Source organism: Capricornis sumatraensis, chromosome 23, assembly GCF_032405125.1.
Source record: "Capricornis sumatraensis isolate serow.1 chromosome 23, serow.2, whole genome shotgun sequence".
NCBI lineage: Eukaryota > Metazoa > Chordata > Mammalia > Artiodactyla > Bovidae > Capricornis > Capricornis sumatraensis.
The window spans coordinates 22,752,987-22,775,462 of NC_091091.1; the positions used below are offsets into that span (position 1 = coordinate 22,752,987).

The window sequence follows — 22,476 nt, forward strand, 5'->3', positions numbered from 1 at the left end:
CCGGGTCATACGGAAGTGACCCTAGGCGGAATGGTTGCCATGGCAGTGGCCAGGCACGCGGCTCGTTGGAGGGAAGATGGCGGTGACCGGCTGGCTGGAGAGTCTGCGGGCGGCAGAGAAGACGGCGCTGCTGCAAGACGGTAACTCGAGGCCCCCCTCCCTCCCCCGAGAGCACCTTCTTCTTTTCCACCAGGGTCCAGCTCTCTGCGCTGGCGCCCCCGGGACGGGCCCAGCCCGGAGGGTAAGGCTGGAAGGTCCCAGCCTCCTGCCAGGGCAAGTTCTGCGTTTGCAGATGAAGAAACTGAGGCTCATATAGATAAGGCGACTGGAACACCCTTCTCTGAACACCCCTAGTTTCCTCCACACTACCTCGCCCCTTTCTGCGTTCTGTTACTAATAAATAATCCTTCCCATGTTCATTATGTCATTTGCTTCTCACCGCAGTCCCGAGAGGCTGTTTTCCACTCTGTTTTACAGAAGAGGAAACTGAAATCCAAGATTTTAGGTCGGCTGCAGCTCCCTCAGTCAGTCAGTGGTAAAAGTGGACCCTGACCTGGGATCCCGTGAACCCCAGTCTGGAGATTCTATTGCTGAAAGCTGCCTGGTGTCATAGAGACGCAGGACACCTTCGCTGTAGTTAGGACTTTGCCTATAATTTGGCGTGGGCTCCCCAGTCGGCCTCTTATATTTGAACCTCACTTTCCTCATCTGTAAAATGATGTGAACTGATTATCTCTGTTATCTCTGAGGTCCTTTGCACTTGTAATGTTATGTTTGTAAGTGAACTTCTAAATGTTCCTTGGGTCTTTAAAGGAGACAAAGCAACGCCTCCCGCCCCACTCCACCCTCTCCCACTTCCCCCATTCCTGCTGGTCCTGGAAGAGGTAGACACAGGGGTATGGAATTCTGACTTTCTTCCACCCTAGGATTGGCCAGTGCTTGACGGTCCCTTCCTGGACCCACTTGGCAGCCAGAATGAATTCGGTCTGAATTCCTTGTAGCTTTCAGGAAATTGGCAGGGACTGAAATCCACAGGTAGAGGCCAGTCAAGAAAGCTTGGAAAGTGAAATCAGCGGGTCATTTGCTCATTTATTCAGGCAGCATTTAGGGATGCTTTTACTGTGTGTCAGGTTGTGTGCTAGAGCAGATAGAAAAAGACATGTCTCAGGAGTTCCCATAGTGGTCAAGAAAAAAAAGGTAAATAAATGAGAGTGTATGTGTTAAGTAGAAGTTGGACTTTTCTATAGAATGCCATGAGAGCACAGAGGTGAAAATGGTTCTCTCAGGAAGATCTGACAGAACAGGTGATGTTCATGGGCCCTAAAGGATAAATAGGTGTTCGCTAAGTGGAGAAGAGGGGATAGTTATTCCACCAAGAGTAACTCACATGTGAAAACGCAGAAGTATGCAAGTGTGTGGATGATTTCTAGGGGCATAACAAAACATTTAGTGAGGCTGAAGCCTTGACTCAGTCAGTCCTGATATCTACCTACACTCTGTCAGGTCCTGGGTGCTAGGATGCAAGAGTGAATAAAAGGTCCCTTTTCTCAAGGAGTGTTAAGGGGAAATGGTAGAACATGAAAAGAAATTGCAGAGAAGTTGGAGTTGTGATAGAGCTCCTTTGCCAAACTAAAGATTTTGAACATTATCTCATAGGACGGTGGGATTTGTTTTTATTGTAAGACGTACATAACATATAGTTACCATCTTAGCCTTTTTTAAGTGTAGTTTTGTGGCATTAAGTATATTCACATGGTTGTGCCCCCATTGCCACTATCCGTCTCCAAAACATTCATCTTCAGCTGAAACTCCATACCCATTAACTACTGACGCCTCAGCTGAGACTCTTACCCATTAAACACTACTCCTCAGTCTCCTTATCTTCGGCCCCTGGCAATCACCATTCTACTTTCTGTCTTCACAAGTTTGGTTACAGCACGGACCTCATAGAAGTGAAGTATATATACAACATTCGTTGTTCTGTGACTGGCTTATTTCACTTAGCATAATGTCTTCAAAGTTCATCCATGTTGTTGCATGTGGAAATGAGGAAATGTCATTTGTTGCATGAGGAAATTTTGATTTCCTCCCTTTTTTAAAGCTGAATAACATTCTTCCATTGTATGTATGAATATACCACATTTTGTTTATCGACTGGTGGGTCAGTGGACACTTGAGTTGCTTCCACTTGTTAAAAAATTAATTTTATTAATTTTTAGTGGAGTGTAGTTGCTTAACAGCGTTGGATTTGTGTCTGCTGTACAGCAGAGTGAAATCAGCTACACATATATTCCCTCGCTTTTGGATTTCCTTCCCATTTAGGTCACCACAGAGCATTCTGTAGAGTATCCTGTGCATACAGTAGGTTTTCATTAGTTATCTATTTTCGCATAGTATCTGTAATATATACATATGTCAAATCTAACCTCCCAACTCCTCCCCAGTCCCCCCTTGACATCCATACATTTATTCTCTATGTCTGTGTCTCTACTTCTGCTTTGCAAAAGCATGTGTGTGTGCTCAGTTGCTCAGTCATGTCCAACTCTTTGCAACCCCATGGACTATAGCCCACCAAGCTCTTCTGTCCGTGGAATTTTTCAGGCCAGAATGCTGGAGTGGGTTGCCATTTTCTCCTCCCAGGGATCTTCCAAACCCAAGGATTGAACTGGTGTCTTCTATGTTAGCAGGCGGAGTCTTTACCACTGATTCGCATGGGAAGCCCTGCTTTGCAAATAAGATCATCTATACCATTTTTCGATATTTCACATATATGCATTAAATACATATTTCCTAACTCCACTCTGCATGACAGTCTCTAGCTCCATCCAGGTCTCTGTGAATGACCCAGTTGTGTTCCTTTTTGTGGTTAATATTCCAGTGTATAGATGTACCACAGCTGTTTTTTTTAAAAACTTTTGAAAGAAACGATTTATTTTGGACTGTGCTGGGTCTTTGCTGCTGCACGTGGGATTTCTCTATTGATAGTTACAACAATCGCGGGCTGCTCTCTAGTTATGGTGCACAGGCTTCTCGTTGCCGTAGATTCTGTTGTGGAGCAAGGCTTTAGTGCCCTCAGGCTTCATTAGCTGTGGCACCTGAGCTTAGCTGCTTTGCGACAATGTGGAATCTTCCCAGATCAGGGATCAAACTTGTGTCCCCTGCATCGGCAGGCAGATTCTTAACCACTAGACCACCAGTGACGCCCCTCTGCCACATCTTGATCCCTTCCTCTGCTGATAGACATCTAGGTTGCGTCCATGTCCTGGCTATTGTAAACAGTGCTGAGATGAACATTGGAGTACATGTGTTTTTTTGAATTAGTTTTTTCCAGGTATGTGCCCAGTAATGGGATTTCTGGGTCATATGGTAGTTCTGTTTTTAGTTTTTTAAGGAACCTCCATACTGTTCTCCTTAGTGACTGTATCAGGTTACATTCCCACCAACAGTGCATGAGGGTTCCCTCCTCTCTACCCCTTCTCCAGCGTTTATTGTTTGATGATGGCCATTATGACTGGTGTGAGGTGGTACCTTATTGTAGCTTTGACTTGCGTTTCTCTCATAGTGATGTTGAGTATCTTTGTTGGCCATCTATGTGCCTTCTTTGGATAAATGTCTATTCAGGGCTTCCATCCATCTTTTGATTGGGTTGTTTTTTTGCTATTGAGCTGCATGAGTTGCTTATATATTTTGGAGGTTAATCGTTTGTCAATCACTTCGTTTCCAAATGTTAATCTTTTTGCCCATTCTGAGGGTTGTCTTTTCATCTTGTTTATGGTTTCCTTTTCTGTGCAAAAGCTTTTAAGTTTAATTAGGTCTTTTTATTTTTTTATTTATTTCTGTTTTTGTTTTTGTTCTTATTTATTTTTGTTTTTATTCTTACTACTCAAGGAAGTGGGTTACTTCCACTTTTTTTTTAAACCGTAAATAACTACTGCCGTGAACATGTGGGCAAGTATCTATTCTAGTCCCTGCCTTTCACTTCCTTTAGTCGTAGGACAGTGTTCAAACAAATAATTCATCAACCAGGATTTTGGTAAGTTTTTTTGTTAGTGATATCACAAAACAACATTGTTTTTTCTCTCCCTAATCAAAACTTTAAAAAGAAAACAACAAACCCTAAAGTGTGAATATGCCTTGTTAGACCACTCCTAATCAAAACTTTAAAAAGAAAACAACAAACCCCAATGTGTGAATATGCCTTGTTAGACCACTCCTGGAGATCTGCCCTCCTGATGTGTCTGTGAGTGGGCAGAGGATGTGGCTATCTGCCCACCAAGAATCACTTCTCTTGATAATGAGAACCCAGTACACTTTTCCATAGATCATTATTTTTCCTGTTGAAAATTGTTGATTTATTCAATGATTGCTATTCCTGGTAATCCCATTTTATATTCACATACATGAGTGCATTTAGAACTGACTGAGCTATGAGGGAAGCCCTAAATATATATTAGAATAAAGTATAGATGAATATTATGATCTTGGGTAAGAGAGGATATTCTAAGCACAACTTCTGGATAATAACCACAAGTGAAGTGAAGTCGCTCAGTTGTGTCCAACTCTTTGCGACTCCATGGACTGTAGCCTACCAGGCTCCTTCCTCCATGGGATTCTCTAGGCCAAGGGTACTGGAGTGGGTTGCCATTTCCTTCTCCAGGGGATCTTCCTGACCCAGGGATCGAACCCACGTCTCCTGCATTCCAGGCAGATGCCTTAACCTCTGAGCCACCAGGGAAAGCTAATAACCACAAAGGAAAAAATAATTGACTATATAAAAAGTAAACATTTGTTTGAGAAAATCTGCTTTAAACAAAAAGGCAATTAAAACTGAGAATATTTGCAACATGTGTGATGTGCTTACTATATACAAAGCTCAATAAGATTAGTAAGAAAAAGATGAATACTGAAATAAAATAGGCTAAGGCCTGAACATGTAATTCACTAGAAATATGAGCAATAAACCCTTAGAACACTGTTCATCCTTATAACCTTAAAGCCTCATACAGATACCCTAGTATGGTTATTAGAGCCTCGACTTTGGCCTCAAGTGAGTTTAAGCCCAGGCTATCATTTCCTAGCTTTATGACCTTGAACCAGTTACATGATCTTTAAGCCTCAATTTTCTTTATTTGTGAAAGACAAGTACTGGAGGCACATAGGATTATTGTGAGGATTAAATGCAATAAAATATGGAAAGCGCCTGGCCCATAGTAAGCACCAAGTCCTGCTGCACCGACGACCAGACTCCAGGGAAGGAGAGGGTCAGGCCAGACTCTCTCAGCTACTCACACGCAGCACCTTGCACCCGCCTCCTGACAGCACAGCCTCTGCCAGCTCTGTGAGCCAAACAAATGATTAAGGGTGGTGTAACCAAGAGGCCTATGGAGAGGCCCTGCAAATTTGGGGGTGAGTGTCCCCAGAGTACAAATTCGGAATGCCTCGAAGAACAAGGTTCCGGGGAGTGAATGGACAGCAAAAGGCTTGGTGGCCTGGATGCAGTTGCAAGTTTTGGCTAGTGGCTCCTTCAGCTGATTAAGGGCCTTGGGGCTCTACTCATCAGGAATTCACTGGGTACCTGTCTGCTGGGCATTGGTACTGTCTCACTAAGGAGCCTGCCTGTCTGTTTACCTATCTGTAAAAATGGGAAATTATCTAGCCACTTTTAAGAATATGCTTAGGATTATACTACTGAGATGAAAGAGTTGGTCTCAGAGATGCCCTTGAATTCTTTCCTTTTTTTTTCTTTGAACATATGTTACTTTTGTTTTGGTATGAAATTGTTTTAACATTTGTTTTCTTTTAAATTTTTATTGGAGTGTAGTTGCTTTACACTGTTGTATTAGTTTCTGCTGTACAGTGAAATGAATCAGCTGTCTATATACATGTATCTCCACTGTTCTGGATTCCCTTCCCACTTAGGTCACCACAAAGCACTGAGGAGAGTTCTCTGTGCTATACAATAGATTCTCATTAGTTATCTATTTTATACATAGTATCAATAGTTTATATATGTCAATTCCAATCTCCTAGGTCATCTCATCCTCACTTCCCCTTGGTATCCATATGTTTGTTCTCTATGTCTGTGTCTCTATTTCTGCTTTGTAAATAAGACTGTCTATATCAATTTTTTCAGATTCCACATATATGTGTTAATGTGTGGTATTTATTTTTTCTTAATTCTGATTTCACTCTGTACGACATACTCTAGATCTGTCTCAGTTCAGTTCAGTCGCTCAGTCGTGTCCGACTCTGCGACCCCACGAATCGCAGCACCCCAGGCCTCCCTGTCCATCACCAACTCCTGGAGTTCACTCAGACTCACGTCCATTGAGTCAGTAATGCCATCCAGCCATCTCATCCTCTGTCATCCCCTTCTCCTCCTGCCCCCAATCCCTCCCAGCATCAGAGTCTTTTCCAATGAGTCAACTCCTCGCATGAGGTGGCCAAAGTACTGGAGTTTCAGCTTTAGCATCATTCCTTCCAAAGAAATGCCAGGGCTGATCTCCTTCAGAATGGACTGGTTGGATCTCCTTGCAGTCCAAGGGACTCTCAAGAGTCTTCTCCAGCACCATAGTTCAAAAGCATCAATTCTTCAGTGCTCAGCCTTCTTCACAGTCCAACTGTCACGTCCATACATGACTACTGGAAAAACCATAGCCTTGACTAGACGGCCCTTAGCCGGCAAAGTAATATCTCTGCTTTTGAATATGCTATCTAGGTTGGTCATAACTTTTCTTCCAAGGAGTAAGCGTCTTTTAATTTCATGGCTGCAGTCACCATCTGCAGTGATTTTGGAGCCCAAAAGAAAAAAGTCTGACACTGTTTCCACTGTTTCCCCATCTATTTCCCATGAAGTGATGGGACCAGATGCCATGATCTTCGTTTTCTGAATGTTGAGCTTTAAGCCAACTTTTTCACTCTGCTCTTTTACTTTCATCAAGAGGCTTTTTAGCTCCTCTTCACTTTCTGCCATAAGGGTGGTGTCATCTGCATATCTGAGGTTATTGATATTTCTCCCGGCAATCTTGATTCCAGCTTGTGCTTCTTCCAGCCCAGCATTTCTCATGATGTACTCTGCATAGAAGTTAAATAAGCAGGGTGACAATATACAGCCTTGACGTACTCCTTTTCCTATTTGGAACCAGTCTGTTGTTCCATGTCCAGTTCTAACTGTTGCTTCCTGACCTGCATACAGATTTCTCAAGAGGCAGGTCAGGTGGTCTGGTATTCCCATCTCTCTCAGAATTTTCCAGTTTATTGTGATCCACACAGTCAAAGGCTTTGGCACAGTCAATAAAGTGGAAATAGATGTTCTTCTGTCTAGGCCACTACAAATGGCCCAGTTTCATTCCTTTTTCTGATTAGTATTTCATTGTATTTATGTACCACATCTTTATCCATTTCGTCTCTTCTTTCAATGAAAGATGAAGTGATGTTCTTTCATTTTTTCAACCAATATTTAGCTGAGCTGTTAAAATATGCCAAGTACTATGCTTAACGTTTGGGAAACCGTAGATAGAGGGGATAAAATCCCTCTTATCTTAGTAAAGAGACAGGCACTAATCATCCAGAATTCACACAGACAGATGTGAGACTGTACCCAAGGTAAACGCCGTAGGGAAGATGCGCGGGCACTAATGTCATGTGCTGTGTGACAGGAATGGCATGGAGATGTGCAGAAGGCGGCAGAGTGAGGGGCACAGCTGGAGGGAGCTGCTGGTTGGGAAACCCAGTTCAGTAATCTGAGCACATAGGCCTGGCTTTAGGAACTGGGGAGAGAAACATAAATACGACATCATTCTTGAAACAGATACTTTTAAAAGTATCATACTATGTGATAAACGCTCCACTGTGGATATGAATAAAGCTCCAAGAAGGCATAAAGAAATAAGTGATGAATTTTGTCAGGTGGCTAGGAGTGATAGTTTTAGAAGACTTCCCAGTAGAAGCGACATTTCAGTTGGATTTTGAAGGGCAAGGAGGAGTTCAACAGTTGGGAAGAGTGGCTCAGACAGTAAAGAATCTGCCTGCAGTGCTGGAGACCCAGGTTCAATCCCTGGTTCAGGAAGATCCCCTGGAGAAGGAAATGTCTACCCACCCCAGTATTCTTGCCTAGAAAATTCAAGGACAGAAGAGCCTGGCAGGCTATAGTCCATGGGATCACAAAGAATCAGACGTGACTAAGCAACTGACACTTTTTTAGAGCTATTGCTTGTAGAATAATCAGCAGAACAAGGACGTGTTCAGGGAAAGCAAATGAGTCCCAGGACATGTCTTAAAGTAATGGTGGATGACAGTTGTCAAGGAGTTCGTGGGGGGCTCTGGGAAGATTTTTAATATGCCCATGGCTGTAGTGTTTCCCAGGCAGATCTCTGGATCTAAAGGCCCATGGCAAGAGGAAACCCAGGGGTAAGACCCTCTTTTGCTTTGTGCCCAGGGAGAAGAAAGGTGCATTATTTGTTCCCAGATGGGAAGGAAATGGCCGAAGAATATGATGAGAAGACAAAGGAACTACTTGGTAAGTGACAGGGGCCCCCAGGGGCCCTTAGAAACACTTGGGGTGACCTGAGCACAGGTAGACAGGCCTAGCTGAGGCTTCAAGAAGCTCAGCAAGTACATGTGGGAGCTCGGCCAGACTGAGGCCCTTGAGGCAGAATTGTTCCTGAGAATAACCCGAGGTCAGGGCTGGACACCAGAGATGCAGTGGGTGTCCACTTGACCAGTGAACCTCACTCCACCCCCAGGCGAATGAGAGTTAACCCTTCTAAGGTGTGATTGGGGGTGTAGAGAAACCATTGGGAAAATCTTCACAGAGAAGGTAGAATTGGAAGTAAGCCTTGTGGGCTAAGTGAAGGCAGCTTTCCCTGCACTTGTTTGGCTTAATTTTTGTTTTGTTTTCTGAAACCACATCAGGAACAAGCAAGAATCAGAGGCAGCAGCTTCTGACCTTGCCTCAGAGGCAGCTCTGTTAAATATGCCCCTCGCCTTGGAGAATGTCTGAATCAAAGGGAGGAGGAGGGAGAAATGGTGATTTTGTGGCATCATCGCTTTCATTCCTGCAGCCCTTCCTTTTCCTCTAAGAATAAGCTCATGAATAGAGGCTCCAGCTCAGATTTCTGGAAATTATTTGATTTGCTCATTCTCTGTTCTCAGGTATGCATATCAGCATTAACTGACTTCCCAAAGCTAGGTGGCTGGTTCTTTGACCCAGAGCCTGAGGCTGTCAGCAGTGGGAATTGGTCTCTTTATTAAGTTTCACCTGAAATGCTAAGACCAATGATGGAATCATGGGCTGGGTTATTTTCTTGTCATTATTCTTGACTTTAATTTCTTCCTGGGCCTGATGGACAGGTAGTACTGTTGAGGGAATTTCTTTTTCCCTTTTTCTGACAGCTCATAAATGTCTAGAACCGACAACATGGATCACACGGGTTTGCATTCTCTTCGTCTCCAGTCTTAAAACGTGTGTCCTGCGCATGCTCAGCCGCAAAGTGAAGTGTTGATCCTTCCTTATTATGAGCTGCTTGGGTTCCAGTCCCAGTTGGTTTAGTATGGTGCTATTAAAAAATCTTGATGTGTTTAGCATATGACACTGATTTGGTGGAAACCAATACAGTAGTAATATCCTCACAATACATTGTAATTTATAGCACTCCCAGGGGGTGACAGCCTTGGAATGCCTAACAGGGCATGAGCTTATGAAAGCAGAGGTCACGTGGGCTGACCAACACCATCACCAGGCCAGGGACTAGCCACAGCTCCTCTCTCTGAGCCCCCAGTGGCACTCTCTTCTCCACACAGAGCGAATAATAAAGCTATTGCTGCTGTGGCTATAAAAACAAACAAGTAAAACCCAAGGCCTCTTAGTTGTGCTTGGACAAAACTTGAAATGAAGAACAAGCCCAGGTTACTTCATTGGTAACATCCCACGTGAACCTGTCACTTTCCCTCGTGGCAGGTCAAGAAAGACGGTGGCCTCCTAACTCCTTTTTCTTGGAAGCAGAAATGGAGGTTCATAGGAGAACGTTGTTTGAGTAAGTCTACCTAAGGAGAGTAATGCTGTAACTTTTATTGGGCATCATGCTAAGTGCTTTACACCAGCCATCTTAGTTACAGCCCAGTGTGGTATGTAGGTACTGCTGTATTCATTTTACAATCAGGAAAACTGCAGGTTTCAAGAGGTTAAGCACCTTGCTCAGAATCACATAGCTGGTTAGTTACAGGGCTTGGGTTTAAGCCTAGGTCTGTGTGATGAAGAGCCCATGCTTTTAATCCACAACGGCACACTGTTGGGAGTTGAGAATATTTCATTCTGTTTTGTTTTTTTAACTAAATTTTGTTCTCCTCAGAATGGCCCAAGTAAAGACTGGTGGGAGCAGGACAGAGATTGGGCAGTGGGGAACACTCCGCTCAAACCACTGGGCCCTTTGAACAGCTGACCCTTTTCTTATTCATCTCCAACCACCCACCCCACGCCTGCCAGCTTGCAAAATACTGTTTGTTTTTAATTTTTAAGTATAAATAATCCCAGGGCCTGAACTGACTTTCACTTGTGAATTTGTTGAAGCAAAATATGGACAGGGTTTTTGTGGCTGTAAATGGGAATGGTTTCCATTTTTTATTTTTTTCCAGCTAATTATACAAATTGGATAATTGGTCAAACTGGTTTTCTGTCTGAAAAACCCAGAAAGTAATTTATAGAGAGAATTACCAATAGTGCATCTGTCTGGGTCAGACCCCTTCCACTTGGTGTTAATAACCATAGTAGTGTCATATTTTTTTCCTGCCCGCTCAATGCTATTCATTCCCACCCCCCACAATGAATGCTGTATGTGTATTCATAGAGAAAAAAAAACTGAAGGGCCCCATAACAATGATCGGAACATCAAACCAGCCCTAGAAGAACACAGCATGTCCAGGGGGGCCGAGGCTGAAGGGCAGGCCATCCCCCAGCGATTACATTCGGATTACCGGCTTAATCTGCTGTGGTATTTGACCGCCAGCCTAACCACCCCAGGCTGCATTTGGAGGATATTGAGCACTTTCATCCCCAAGCACTTCACCGGCTTTATAAATGACCCACTCGATTCCCTTCAGCCTCCTCAGGGATGGGACGTGGCAGCTGTTTAATAGCCACATAGCAATGTTACAGTGTTTTAGGGCAGAAAAGAAGAATCCTGCATCCAGTTTAAGCTGCAGGGAGTATTTAGGAAAGGGGAATGTAATTATCCACATTGGAAGTGGGCCAGGGCTTGGAGCTCTGGGGAAGGAGGCCTTTAGGACCTCTACTTTCCAGCCCACCTGAAAGACGGGGCCTCCTTTCAGCAGTCAGGGACATCAGCCTGCTTCCTGCTGACTTAGGAAAAAGGCCCCAGGCGCCGCCTTCATATACTCCCCATCAGACCCTTTACAGGGTCATTGAAAGTCTCCTTTCCAAGGACTGGCCCTGGCTCAGCCAGGAAGATATGACAGCGTCCCAGGGAGCTGCCCTGCACACACCAGTTTGGGTTTAACATATAATCAAATCAGAGTGACAGCAGGTGGAAACAGGCTTCTACTGCCGCAGGAGCTGTCCTTGAGTTCAGGAACAAAGACAGGACGAGAGAGACAGGACGAAGCGTGTATTTGCCTGTGTGCATCCACGCCCACAGCCATGGGGGCAATAACAAGGACTTCACCAAAAATCATGTATTGGCTCTTATCTCACGGGGGAATGAGTACAGAGACCTTCTTCATATTCTAGCAAAGAATTTAACCCCAAGGTGTTAAAAACGGTGAAACAGCCAAGGGTCCAAGTTTCTGTGACCTGAGTGGCTTTTAAGGCCAGCAGTAAGGAAACCAGTAGCTAACTTTCCATCTCCTTAGGGTCCTTTTGGGGAACGTGTCTGTTCCAAACCCAATTATTCCACAGATTAAAGAGTAGATCAGAATTGCCTTTCCTGGCCACACTGGCACTGTGCTTCAGGACACGTGATTTAACAAGGCCCATGATCACTGGACACCTCACTTGTCCAGCCTCAAATAATCAAGTGTTTTTCAGAAATTAAAATTTCAAATAATTGAAGCTTTTCTTTTAAATGCTAAAATTTTAAAAAGAAATAGAGCTTTTTAAAAAAAAAAACTAAAAATATCATATATGCTATTGAATGTTTTTGAGGAGGACATTGCAACCCACTCCAGTATTCTTGCCTGTAGAATCCCCATGGATAGAGGAGCCTGGCTGGCTACCAGGTCGCAAAGAGTTGGACACGTCTGAAGAGACTTAGCACAGCACAGATAAATATTTATAGAATACAAGTTAGCCATTTACTAATGATTCAGATTCTGGTCTTGGAGTTAGGAGACGTGAATTTTACCTCTGGATTTTGCAAGTGAGTGTCTCTTTCTGAGCCTTGGTAATTCTTTATACTCTTCCTTGGAGAGTGGTAGCAGGGGTTGAAGGAGAGCAGGCAGGGAAGAATGCTATTGCTCATTTGAAAGATAAAAGCATTGGACTAGACGCTTTCTAAAAGAACCTCCACCTTTAAGCTCTGTTTTGACTGTTCTTACATCAGGATCCCATCAGGGTCTAAGGATGCTTGTTTGCCCTCACACCAAATGGTCCCACATGCTTTTTAGTTCTGACTGTGTACTCAGTGTGAGCTGTCCCATCATGCTGTTGTCAGTATGCCTGGGAAAAAATTAATTTCCTGCCTTATTCTACACATAGCATTTTATACATGTCCGAGTAAGAATCTGGGAGTGATCTTTTCTACAGTATAGCGTGAGATACATGGGTCTGGTAAGTCGCGCTTAGAGGCATTTGTCATTTCTGAATTTGTAAGAAGGCTGCAACCCAGAAGACTGGCTTCCTAGTTAAGCAAGGTATTACGAGAATAGATTTAGATGTACTTCTAGTCACAGTCCAGTCACTTAAGAGAGAAGTATTTGTGAGGAAGAAAAAAAGTTGCCTATAAAGCATATTTCCAAGTTTTACTCTTCCTTATTAATTTTCATTATAAACTTGGAAATGTGTTTCTAGGGAGAGTTTCTGGCCCTGAGACATAATAAAATCACATTGCAGAATTCAGCAGACCTTATAAAAGCACATATTCAAGGGAAAATCCTCATTTTACAGCATACTTTTGTGTTCAGCTTGTGTGCCTTACTTAGAGCAGGGAGGGTGTTTGGGGTTTGGCACAGCTACTCAGAAGAAACCCATCCTGAGAATCGCACTCACCCCCCGGCCCAGAAAAGGAGCAACCGCCACAGGACACCGGGTGCTTTCTGAGTTGTTCAGCTCCTCATGGCAGCTCCAGGAAGGCTGCTGGCCACCTGGGAGACCCCCATTGCCTCAGGGACGGAAGGAGCCGAGCGGTCGCGCTTGGGAAAGCCCCTTGAGGCCACGGGCGTGCTGACAGCAGTTGGCTGTGACGACAGCAGTCGGCTGTGACAGGGCTGGCTGGGGTCCCTGAGCATCCCAGTGGGGCTCTCAGTGTCTGCTGCACTAGACTTTTCACTTAAAATCTCCATAAAAGTGTGGGCCTTACCGGAAAAAAACATTCTTATGCAAACATCTGGGCTGTAAAATAGAAATGATTATTTGCATTATAAAAGGATGATTCTACTCTATAAGAAATTTATGTTAGATCTTTTATAAATAATACATTTAAAATGTGTGTGCCTAGAATTTCCTGTAAATACAACTGTGGGGATGTTATTTTAAGCCAGGTACACCTGAAATGAGTAAACTTCTCAATTTGGACTTTCTGAGTCATGAGACAAATCTGCTTATCAGCTTTCACACTCTTAATTCATTCTTCCTTTGACTGTTTTTAGAAGGAAGAATGCACATCAACTCAGGCTTCTTGGGATCCATATTTTCCCTGTTACTAGTAGCCACCCTTTTCCCAACCTTCACATCATCCCTGTGCTTGAAGTCATACCTGGGGGTTTCTGAACTCCACTTGGCACCTTTCATAGCTTTAATTCTGTCTGTCTGGGCACCCTGATCTGTTCTTTACAAATTGTCTAATATTGAAATGCTCTTCTGAGATTTCAGGGGTTGTGAGGTCCCTGCTCAGATGGATAAAGTTAGTGTGAAGGCTTGTCACTCCCACTTTTATCCATCACAGGATAAAAGTGATGTCAGTGATTCAGCAGAAGAGAGCAGAACACCTTTCCTCCCCGTAATCCCACTGCTTCCTTCTCTCCTCAGTGAGGAAGTGGCGTATGAAGAGTGCCCTGGGAGCCTTGGGCCAGTGGCAGATTGAGGTGGGAGAGCCAGCGCTCCCAGGAGCGGGGAGCCTGGGGCCTGAACTCATCACGGAAAGCAATGCCAATGTATGTCTGTCTGTCAGGTGCCTTGGGGAGGCTGGGGGAGTGGGCTGCTAGCCCTCAAGGGCAGCCACCATGTCTTGTTCACCTCCTCATCTCTGGTGTGCCCACCTGGACACATTCCCTTGAATGGATACCCAAAGGGTTCTGGCTTAGTCATCCCAGAGCAGGGGCTCCAGGCTTCGTAGGTCACAGCAGTGGAAGCCTCAGACGAGAGCTGAGGTGCCCCCATTGTGTCCCCGGGTAGAGGTTTGTGGAGGGAAGCCATCCCTTCCTACCCCTCTCCAAGAATAGTCCTTGAATTGGATTTGCCTTCTGCAGCCCATATTCATGCGCAAAGACACCAAGATGAGTTTCCAGTGGCGAATTCGAAACCTGCCGTACCCTAAGGACGTTTACAACGTCTCTGTGGACCAGAAGGAGCGCTGTGTTGTCGTCAGAACAACCAACAAAAAGTAAGTGGCGTGGTAGGCACCTGCCTACTTGTGTATGAGCAAGGTGGGGGTGGGGTTTGACCTAGGGTTAGGACTCAGACGGTTCCCCACCCCAGAGGATAGAGCAGCCTCCTCTTCCAGCTCTGAGAGAAGCAGAAGGGCTTTACTACAGCCCTAGAGTAGGTACTAAAAGCTGAAGGGCTTTCTCTCTTCAGCCCTTGAATACTGTAATCAGAACCAGCTTGAATATTGTACTCAGCTCCATCAGGGCAGGGAAATTTGAACAATGAGTGTCTGGTCCAGTACTTGGCGTATGCTGGAGCTCAGTAAACATTTGTTGGATGAATGAGCGGATGAGGAAATCACCCAGCCACTGACTTGCGATCTTAGGTGGTTCTGCTGTAAGGTTACTATGCCTTGACCTCTGGCTGGCTCCAGTCCATGATGAGCTTGGGGCTGGCAGGGAACCAGAGCCTGGAAGGCACACCTGTCTGAGGTGGCAGTTACAGAGGTGTTTGGGAGCAGCAAACTTGATCCAACCCCCCTAGGGGGGTGTCCCTCGAGGGACAGGGAGTGGGTGCTTCTTGGAAGTCTCTTGCATGATGTTTCAAAGAGGGTGCTTACGGCCCTTTTCCTCCTCTTCTCATGGTCTGCTAGGGGCAGGCAAACTTTGAGGTTGAGGGGACAGAAGGTAACCGAGGTGGAGATCTGATCCTGGCGGGGCTGCTTCTGGGCTGATTATCTTGGAAATGCACTGATCTCGTTTGGGTTTCTGGAGCTCTGACTGACCACAGAAGAGAAGAGCCCAGTAATGACTTGGTTGTGAACTGAGTCAGAGGGATTGCAGTGTAGGACCAACTCCCATGAAACAGATTTAGGGCATTGAGATGGGAGGTTTTATGAGTTAATAGTCCACAGACTGTGAAGCTACCCAGCATGTCTCATGGGGTGCTCAGCTTAGGCCAGAGATGCCCCCTCTGGTTTACCTGGAGTAAGGAGGACCCAGTATTTGTCCATCCTCTCAGGCAGTGTGGTGCCAGCCTCCCCTCCTGTCTCTCTCAGGCCCATGATGCCACAGGGAAGCAGTGTGGCTCCCAGGCTCCCCTACTGCAGCCCTGGGTTCACCCTCCTCTCTGACCCCCATACCTTATCACTTTGGCAGGGTTAAGGGGTGGGGAAGGGGTGGAGATGAATGAATTAATTTCAGGATTATTGCTGTACATGCAGCCAGCAGCCCCTAAAGTGAGCCTTGTCTATAAAGTCATAATAATAAGGGTTTGCGTTTGTAAAGCACTTTATAGCCCTCAGATAAAAGGCAGTTTATTCCCGTTATTGTTCTCATCATTAACAGGAGTCAGTGCCTAAAGTAGAATTTAGCAATTTCAGACAACAGAGAAATTGCCTTTAGGAAAACAAACTCCATGCTTCAGCAAGCATTCCCTGGCGTCAGAGGCCCTGGGTCCAAACTAGGAACAAAAGTGCTTCTGATAGCACTTGAATCTGCAGCCCAGCAGTTTGTGGAGCTGGCTGCTGCCTCTCTTTTGTCCCCCAGAGGTCACTGTCGAATATAGATATCAAGCAAAAATGTGATTACCAAGGAACAAGAGAAGAGAGGCTACCTAGCTCACCAGAAAATTCATCTACAGGCCGGTCCTCTGGGTCCCATCTCCTGCACATATCCAACCATAGGTGGCACTGTTGGCCAGGCGCTCCACTCCAGCGCCCCGGGCAAGGGGAGATGTTGCTGAATTGCTGAACTGCTCGGGGAAGCCAGGTGGGATGGGAGTAGTGCCTCCAGAGGGAGCAGGACCAGGATCGGATTCCCATAGAGGGGAGAAGAGTATGTGAGTCTGCACTGAGATCTCCCTCAGTGCAGCCCAGCCTGGCACAGCACAGCCTTGGGACCCTCTGCTGGGAGGAAGGCAGGGGAGGCTGTTAAGCCCTCAACCGGCTCCTCCTGAGCCTAGTGGCACGTTCATTTTCTACTTGTAGTAGTAACATGTCCTGTACCTTTACTTCCTCTAAATAGACACAACTCAATGGCTATTCCTTTGAGCAGAGTTTAACTTTTTCAAGACACTGTAAAAATTTATTTTCTGATCATCACACCATCCAGTGGTGGACAGGGTATGTATTTTTATTCTTGTGCTGTATATGAACGATTCCGTAAGAATATAAAGTCAGCATGATGCACCTGACTTACTGGAGGGGATAGTGACAGTTTTAATGCCCAGGCCTCTGCAGTTTCCACCACACTGTGGCTTTTCTGATTTGATGTCCTTCACCTGAAGGTTCCATGTCTGCCCTGATTCTAATATTCTGGAATATGGTTATCAATAAAAGCCAGAGTCCCTGAAAAACTGGGTTTGCCACTTTTCTTGATGGAATTGATTCCAGTGAATTATGTCCTTGGTGTCAGGTAATAGCAAGAGATGAACCAGGGAAGGAAGAAGGTGCTTTTCTAGGATCTGATTGTGGCATCATCTGTTCCCAATAAGAATGCTTGTAGAGAGAGAAGGTTCTGAGCCTCAGCCTTAGAAGCTGGCAGCTCTAAGTGGAATGAGCTGGGCATGGAGTAGGAGGATGTCAGCTTGAATCTGGCCTCTGCCACATATTAATCATAGCATTTTTGGGCAAGGTTTCCTCATCTATCACAGAATACTCATGCATACATCATAGATTGTTTGGGGAATTAGAAAATTGTATATTGTACTCAGCCCTGTGGCCGGCCTGAGGAAATTGGAGGCCAATTCCAGTTTCTTTGGAAATTGGAGCCTGAAGAGAGTTTGGCTGATTTGACATTGGTAATACTAACTCTTTGGGAGTGTTAATAGGCATCTCTAGAAAAAAGAATTCTCTGGTCAAATAAGGTTAGGAAACTGAATTAAATGGGTTTCTCCTTGGTAGGACTTCTGAGAGCCTTAAATATGTCAATGTGCATTATAGGCAGTGGTGACCAGTTTGTCCGGAGTGTTGTTTAAGCAAGAAGGGAAGACACGCCCACTCTAAGGGACAGACTGACTACAGGCTTCTCTCGACCACTCTGGCCGAGCCTGTGTGCAGGTGTGCAGAGCACCCACAGGAGGTCTGTGGGGCCCAGCCCACGTGACTCCACGCCGTTCTGCTTCTACTTTCAGCTTCCTTCAGAGCCTCTCTCTCTAGGCCTGGTCTCTTGCGCCCTTTCTCAGTTCACTGCAAGGGAGAACAGGTTGGGAAGGGACTGGGAATGGGAAAGGGGATGTAGCAGAGAGAGTGATGCGGTGTAGTAGGTCATCTCTGAAACAGAGTGAAGGAGCTGTTTTTTTGCACAGGTTGGAGAGAGGTACCAGGTTAGCCTGTTCTGTTCCCAGTGACTTAAAAGTTCATCTGAGGCAGGTATTTTATTTGAAAAAGGAATCTGGAGGAAGAAACAGGCCCAGGAGTTAAGTGGCCTGCCCAGAGTCACAGGGCGGGGCCAGGAGTCCTCCTGAGAGCCCTTACTTCCACATACATCTTTGCACTTTTCCATTCAGAAAGGCAGGCCACTCCATGTTAGAGGGAGTGCTCAGGAGACCTACCTGGTGGTTGAACCCTGGGGGAGACCACCCCCCATCTCTGCCCCATCCTTGGAACCTAGACGGTCTGATCCTTTGAGGTGAGAATGGAGAGCTATAGAGGAGTCAGGAGGTTGAGGGGATTCTCACTGTAACAAGGGCATCTCCCTTCACCAGTTTTATGACATGGACAAGATACCTGACCTGCCTATGCCTGTCTCCTCTTCTGTAAAAGAGGATGGCAGAAGCAATCAACCCGAGAGCATTGTTCTGAGGAGTCAGTGCATGTTGAACAGTGCCTGGCACAGATTTAGAATTCATAAATGTCACCTCTCACGTGTGGCTGAGACCAAGGATAGTGAAGGCAGGTGGGAATGGGGGTTGTTGCACATCAGCTAAAAGCCCAGGGACTACCCCACTATAAAGGCTTAGCTTCCAGCAGAAACACAAGATTTCAGGCAGCGATATGGCCTTGCTTCTTCTTCATCCTTAAAGCCCCAGTTCACAGCTCTGGGACACAGTTGATGCCTAAGAAATTTTGCTGCCTGCCTAGGGCTGCCAGAGGCTGGGCGTTTGGACTTTCCTGGAAGCCCAGTGGGTCCCTCTCTAGTCCAGGCGCTGGTGAGGTGAACCATGGTATTCTCAAGGCAAATCCCAAGCCAGGGATGGAGATAAGGGGTGTGAGCTGTTTCTTGAGGAGAGAAAGTAGATGCCTCCTGCTCCCTTGAAGGCTGCCCATCAGGAGCACAGGCAGGTAGGCATTAAGGACGTACCACATTCTGCACAGCGAGGCCTTACACAGGCCCACTGAGTTCAGCTGAGCCGTGTGTGCCAGGCTGCGTCTCTCCCGCTTCTGCTGCTTGTGTATATTTGCAGGGAAGATGTTAACACTTCCTAACAAGCCTTTGTGTTCATCTAATCTCCGCTGTTTAACCTTTGACTCCCTCCCTATTATCAGTGTCTGCCACCTTTGCTGGCCAGACCAAGGGCCCCAGGAAGAGCCCTCAGCCTGGGCTGGCTAGGAGGAGGATGAGGCCGACATTCCATCCCGGTCTGCAGGCAGATGGATCGCCTTTCCCTGGGGCAGAGCTTTGGAAAATAAAGCAAACTTGTGGTGCCATTAGGATCCCCCAACCCCCACTCCTTTTGAACTGTCAGCCTTTAAGTAAACATTCTTTTCCTGCCATGGGTCCCAGCACCTTGGCGGGAGTGAGGAACCTGGGAGGAGAGGGGGCCCTGAGAGTCTTCACTGAACAAGGGATTTCAGCAGGGAGAACAGGGCAGAAATGCTGCCTTGATGTCAACTGAGTCCCCAGGGCATCAGGGCTTTTGAAGTGGACTGGGGGGAGCTGCCATAAGGACCAGGCCCCTCTGAAGTATTAAAAGCCCAGCCCTCTCCAGGCCCTCACTTGTGTGTGTTTGTACCTGTCTGCAGTGTTCTCTGCCCAGGCCACAGCCTTGTGGCAGCACTGATGCTATGCCCGGTTGACAGGTCTGACAGCCACCAGCCAGAGCCTAGGTCACACTTCCACCAAGGAAAATGCCGGACGGGCCTGTTGCTAGAGATGAGGAGGCCATTCTTTGTGCTCCAATGTAATAAGACCAGGATTGGGGAACTTTAATCTGACCCTACTAACTGGCTGTGAAACCAGGCAAGATAATTCACCTCTCTGAGCCCAAGTTTCCTCTTTGGTAAAGGAGGTTAAATTTCCTGCAAAGTCCAGTTACAGACATTGTGGGTTGGATGTTGCTATCTGGGTGGTTGTTTTTGTTTAGTTTTGGGTGCACCGCTCCACATGTGGGATCTTAGTTCCTTGACCAGGGATCAAACCTGCACCCCTGTATTGGAGGCACGAAGTCTTAACCACTAAACTGCCAGTTAAGTCCCAGGGTTTCCCTTCCGCCCCAACTAAAGGGATCATTCATGGCAGATAGATGGGGCAACAGTGGTTGACTTTATTTTGGGGGGCTCCGAAATCACTGCAGACGGTGATTGCAACCATGAAATTAAAAGACACTTACTCATTGGCAGGAAAGTTATGACCAACCTACACAGCATATTAAAAAGTAGAGACATTACTTTGTCAACAAAGGTCCGTCTAGTCAAGGCTATGGTTTTTCCAGTGGTCATGTATGGATGTGAAAGTTGGACTGTGAAGAAAGCTGAGCACCGAAGAATTGATGCTTTTGAACTGTGGTGTTGGAGAAGACTCTTGAGAGTCCCTTGGACTGCAAGGAGATCCAACCAGTCCATCCTAAAGGAGATCAGTCCTGGGTGTTCATTGGAAGGACTGATGTTGAAACTGAAACTCCAATACTTTGGCTACCTGATGTGAAGAGCTGACTCATTGGAAAAGACCCTGATGCTGGGAAAGATTGAGGGCAGGAGGAGAAGGGGACGACAGAGGATGAGATGGCTGGATGGCATCACCGACTCAATGGACATGGGTTTGGCTGGACTGCGGGAGTTGGTGATGGACAGGGAGGCCTGGCGTGCTGCGGTTCATGGGGTCGCAAAGAGTTAGACACGACTGAGTGACTGTACTGAACTGAATTGAAAGGGATCATTAATCTCTGGACTGGCACCTGCAGATGAGGGGGACCAAGTGTGATATGTGAAAATGGAGTGGGGTCTTATGGTCAGCAAACTAGGCCAGAGCCCCAGAGATCTGGCTTCTGTGATGAGTCACCTGGCTTTTTCTCTTAGGGAGATTTCTCCTTGTGGATTAACTTCCCTCTCTGGCCTCTAAGTGGAGTCAGGCTAACCCCTAAAAGAGAGGGAGGTAGCAGAGGGCCTCAGTAAAGTGCCATGTAAGTGCCAACTATCAGTCCCCAGCTCTGGAAAGACAGCCTTAGATGTCCTTATTCTGTTCCTTGTTTGCAGACATATGATGTTTTCTTGGGGTGCTGAGGAGGTAGGGCTTGCCTGACCCAGTTGTGTTTCCCAAGAGGGTTCTTCCACTTGTCTCTGGGATTGTTAAACTTGAAATATGAGTCACTGTAACCCCTGGTCTAATCAAGGAATTATGACTGGCCAGAAGGCCTTTCATTCTCTTCTTTCCAGGGTCACTAAGCTCTAAAATACTGGCCTTCTAACTGGCTTCCCGTCTTCCTCTTTGGCTGGGAGGTGGGGAGGACTGTATAGAAGCTTGGCATTAAAGGGCCTGATGCCCATCTGTGGGGGTCCCCATGTTGGGTGTTCTCACGGCCTCTTGGTGTCCCCACAGGTACTACAAGAAGTTCTCCATTCCTGACCTAGAAAGATACCAGCTACCTCTGGATGAATCCTCACTGAGCTTTGCTCACGCCAACTCCACTCTCATTATCTCTGTAAGATTCGTTCAGACTTCTTGGCCACTATGTCAGGGAAAGGCTCCTTCTTTTGCCCACTTCCCATCTTACTCAGTTTCAGCCCCAACAACTCCTGGGGTATGCTTGCTAGGGAACAGGCCTCTCCAACAGAATGGGATGAGCGGGCGAGGGCTCAGGAGACTGATTTTAAAATCACAGCTGGAACTGGCTAGAGGGTGATGGGGAGGGGTGAGATCCACAGAACTGGGGCTCTAAAAGGTCCAAAAGCCTACCTCTACCCCCATGTGACCTTAAGGAAGTCATTCAACCTTGTAGGCCTCAATTCCCTCGTCTTTGAATAAAGGGGAGCAGGAGGATTTCCCTGGTGGGCCAGTGGTTAAGACTTTGCCTTCCAACGTAGGGGGCATGGATTCAATCCCTGGTTGGGGAACTAAGATCCCACATGCCTTGTGGTTTGGCCAGAAAGGGGACAGGGGGGCCCTGAGTCTGTTGGGTGGAGGCTATGTGTTGAAAGGGGTGATATGGTTGATTCATGTCTTCTCCTTGCTCCATCCTCAGTACCAGAAGCCAAAGGAGGTCCTGGTAGCTGAGTCAGAGCTGCAGAAGGAACTGAAGAAGGTAAAGACAGCCCACAGCAGTGACAGGGACTGCAAGACTCAGTAGCTGCCGCCTGAGCCTGACTTCTGACACTGGGTGGGTGAGGCTTTTCCTGTAGGCCTGTGAGACTTCGGGCTTGGGCCTTTCTGGCACAGGGGCAGCCTCTCTTCTCCCAGGAGCTGTCTAGGCTTTGTAAGAACTGGGCCTCAGGGCATTCCTAGCCCCTAGGCCGTGGTCTTCCCTCCTGAGTAAAGTAATTCTGAGTCAGTGTGTGTACTATCCCC

The 22,476-nt window shown here is 46.3% G+C and overlaps 1 protein-coding gene across 3 annotated transcripts; it reads left to right on the forward strand.

The window, feature by feature from the left end:
• Positions 1-55: 55 nt before the first annotated feature.
• DPCD (deleted in primary ciliary dyskinesia homolog (mouse)) lies at positions 56-22,418 on the forward strand. Of its 3 annotated transcripts, none has more exons than XM_068961687.1 (6): positions 56-140; positions 8,438-8,518; positions 14,198-14,322; positions 14,611-14,771; positions 21,511-21,613; positions 22,154-22,418. In XM_068961687.1, the coding sequence occupies exons 1-6, from the start codon at positions 77-79 to the stop codon at positions 22,256-22,258; spliced, it is 639 nt and encodes a 212-aa protein (XP_068817788.1). In that variant the 5' UTR covers positions 56-76; the 3' UTR covers positions 22,259-22,418. The 3 variants fall into 3 exon arrangements, with proteins under 3 accessions (XP_068817788.1, XP_068817789.1, XP_068817790.1); XM_068961688.1 differs by having other exon boundaries at positions 14,638-14,771; XM_068961689.1 differs by having other exon boundaries at positions 14,638-14,771; positions 21,547-21,613.
• The last annotated feature ends 58 nt before the right edge of the window (positions 22,419-22,476 follow it).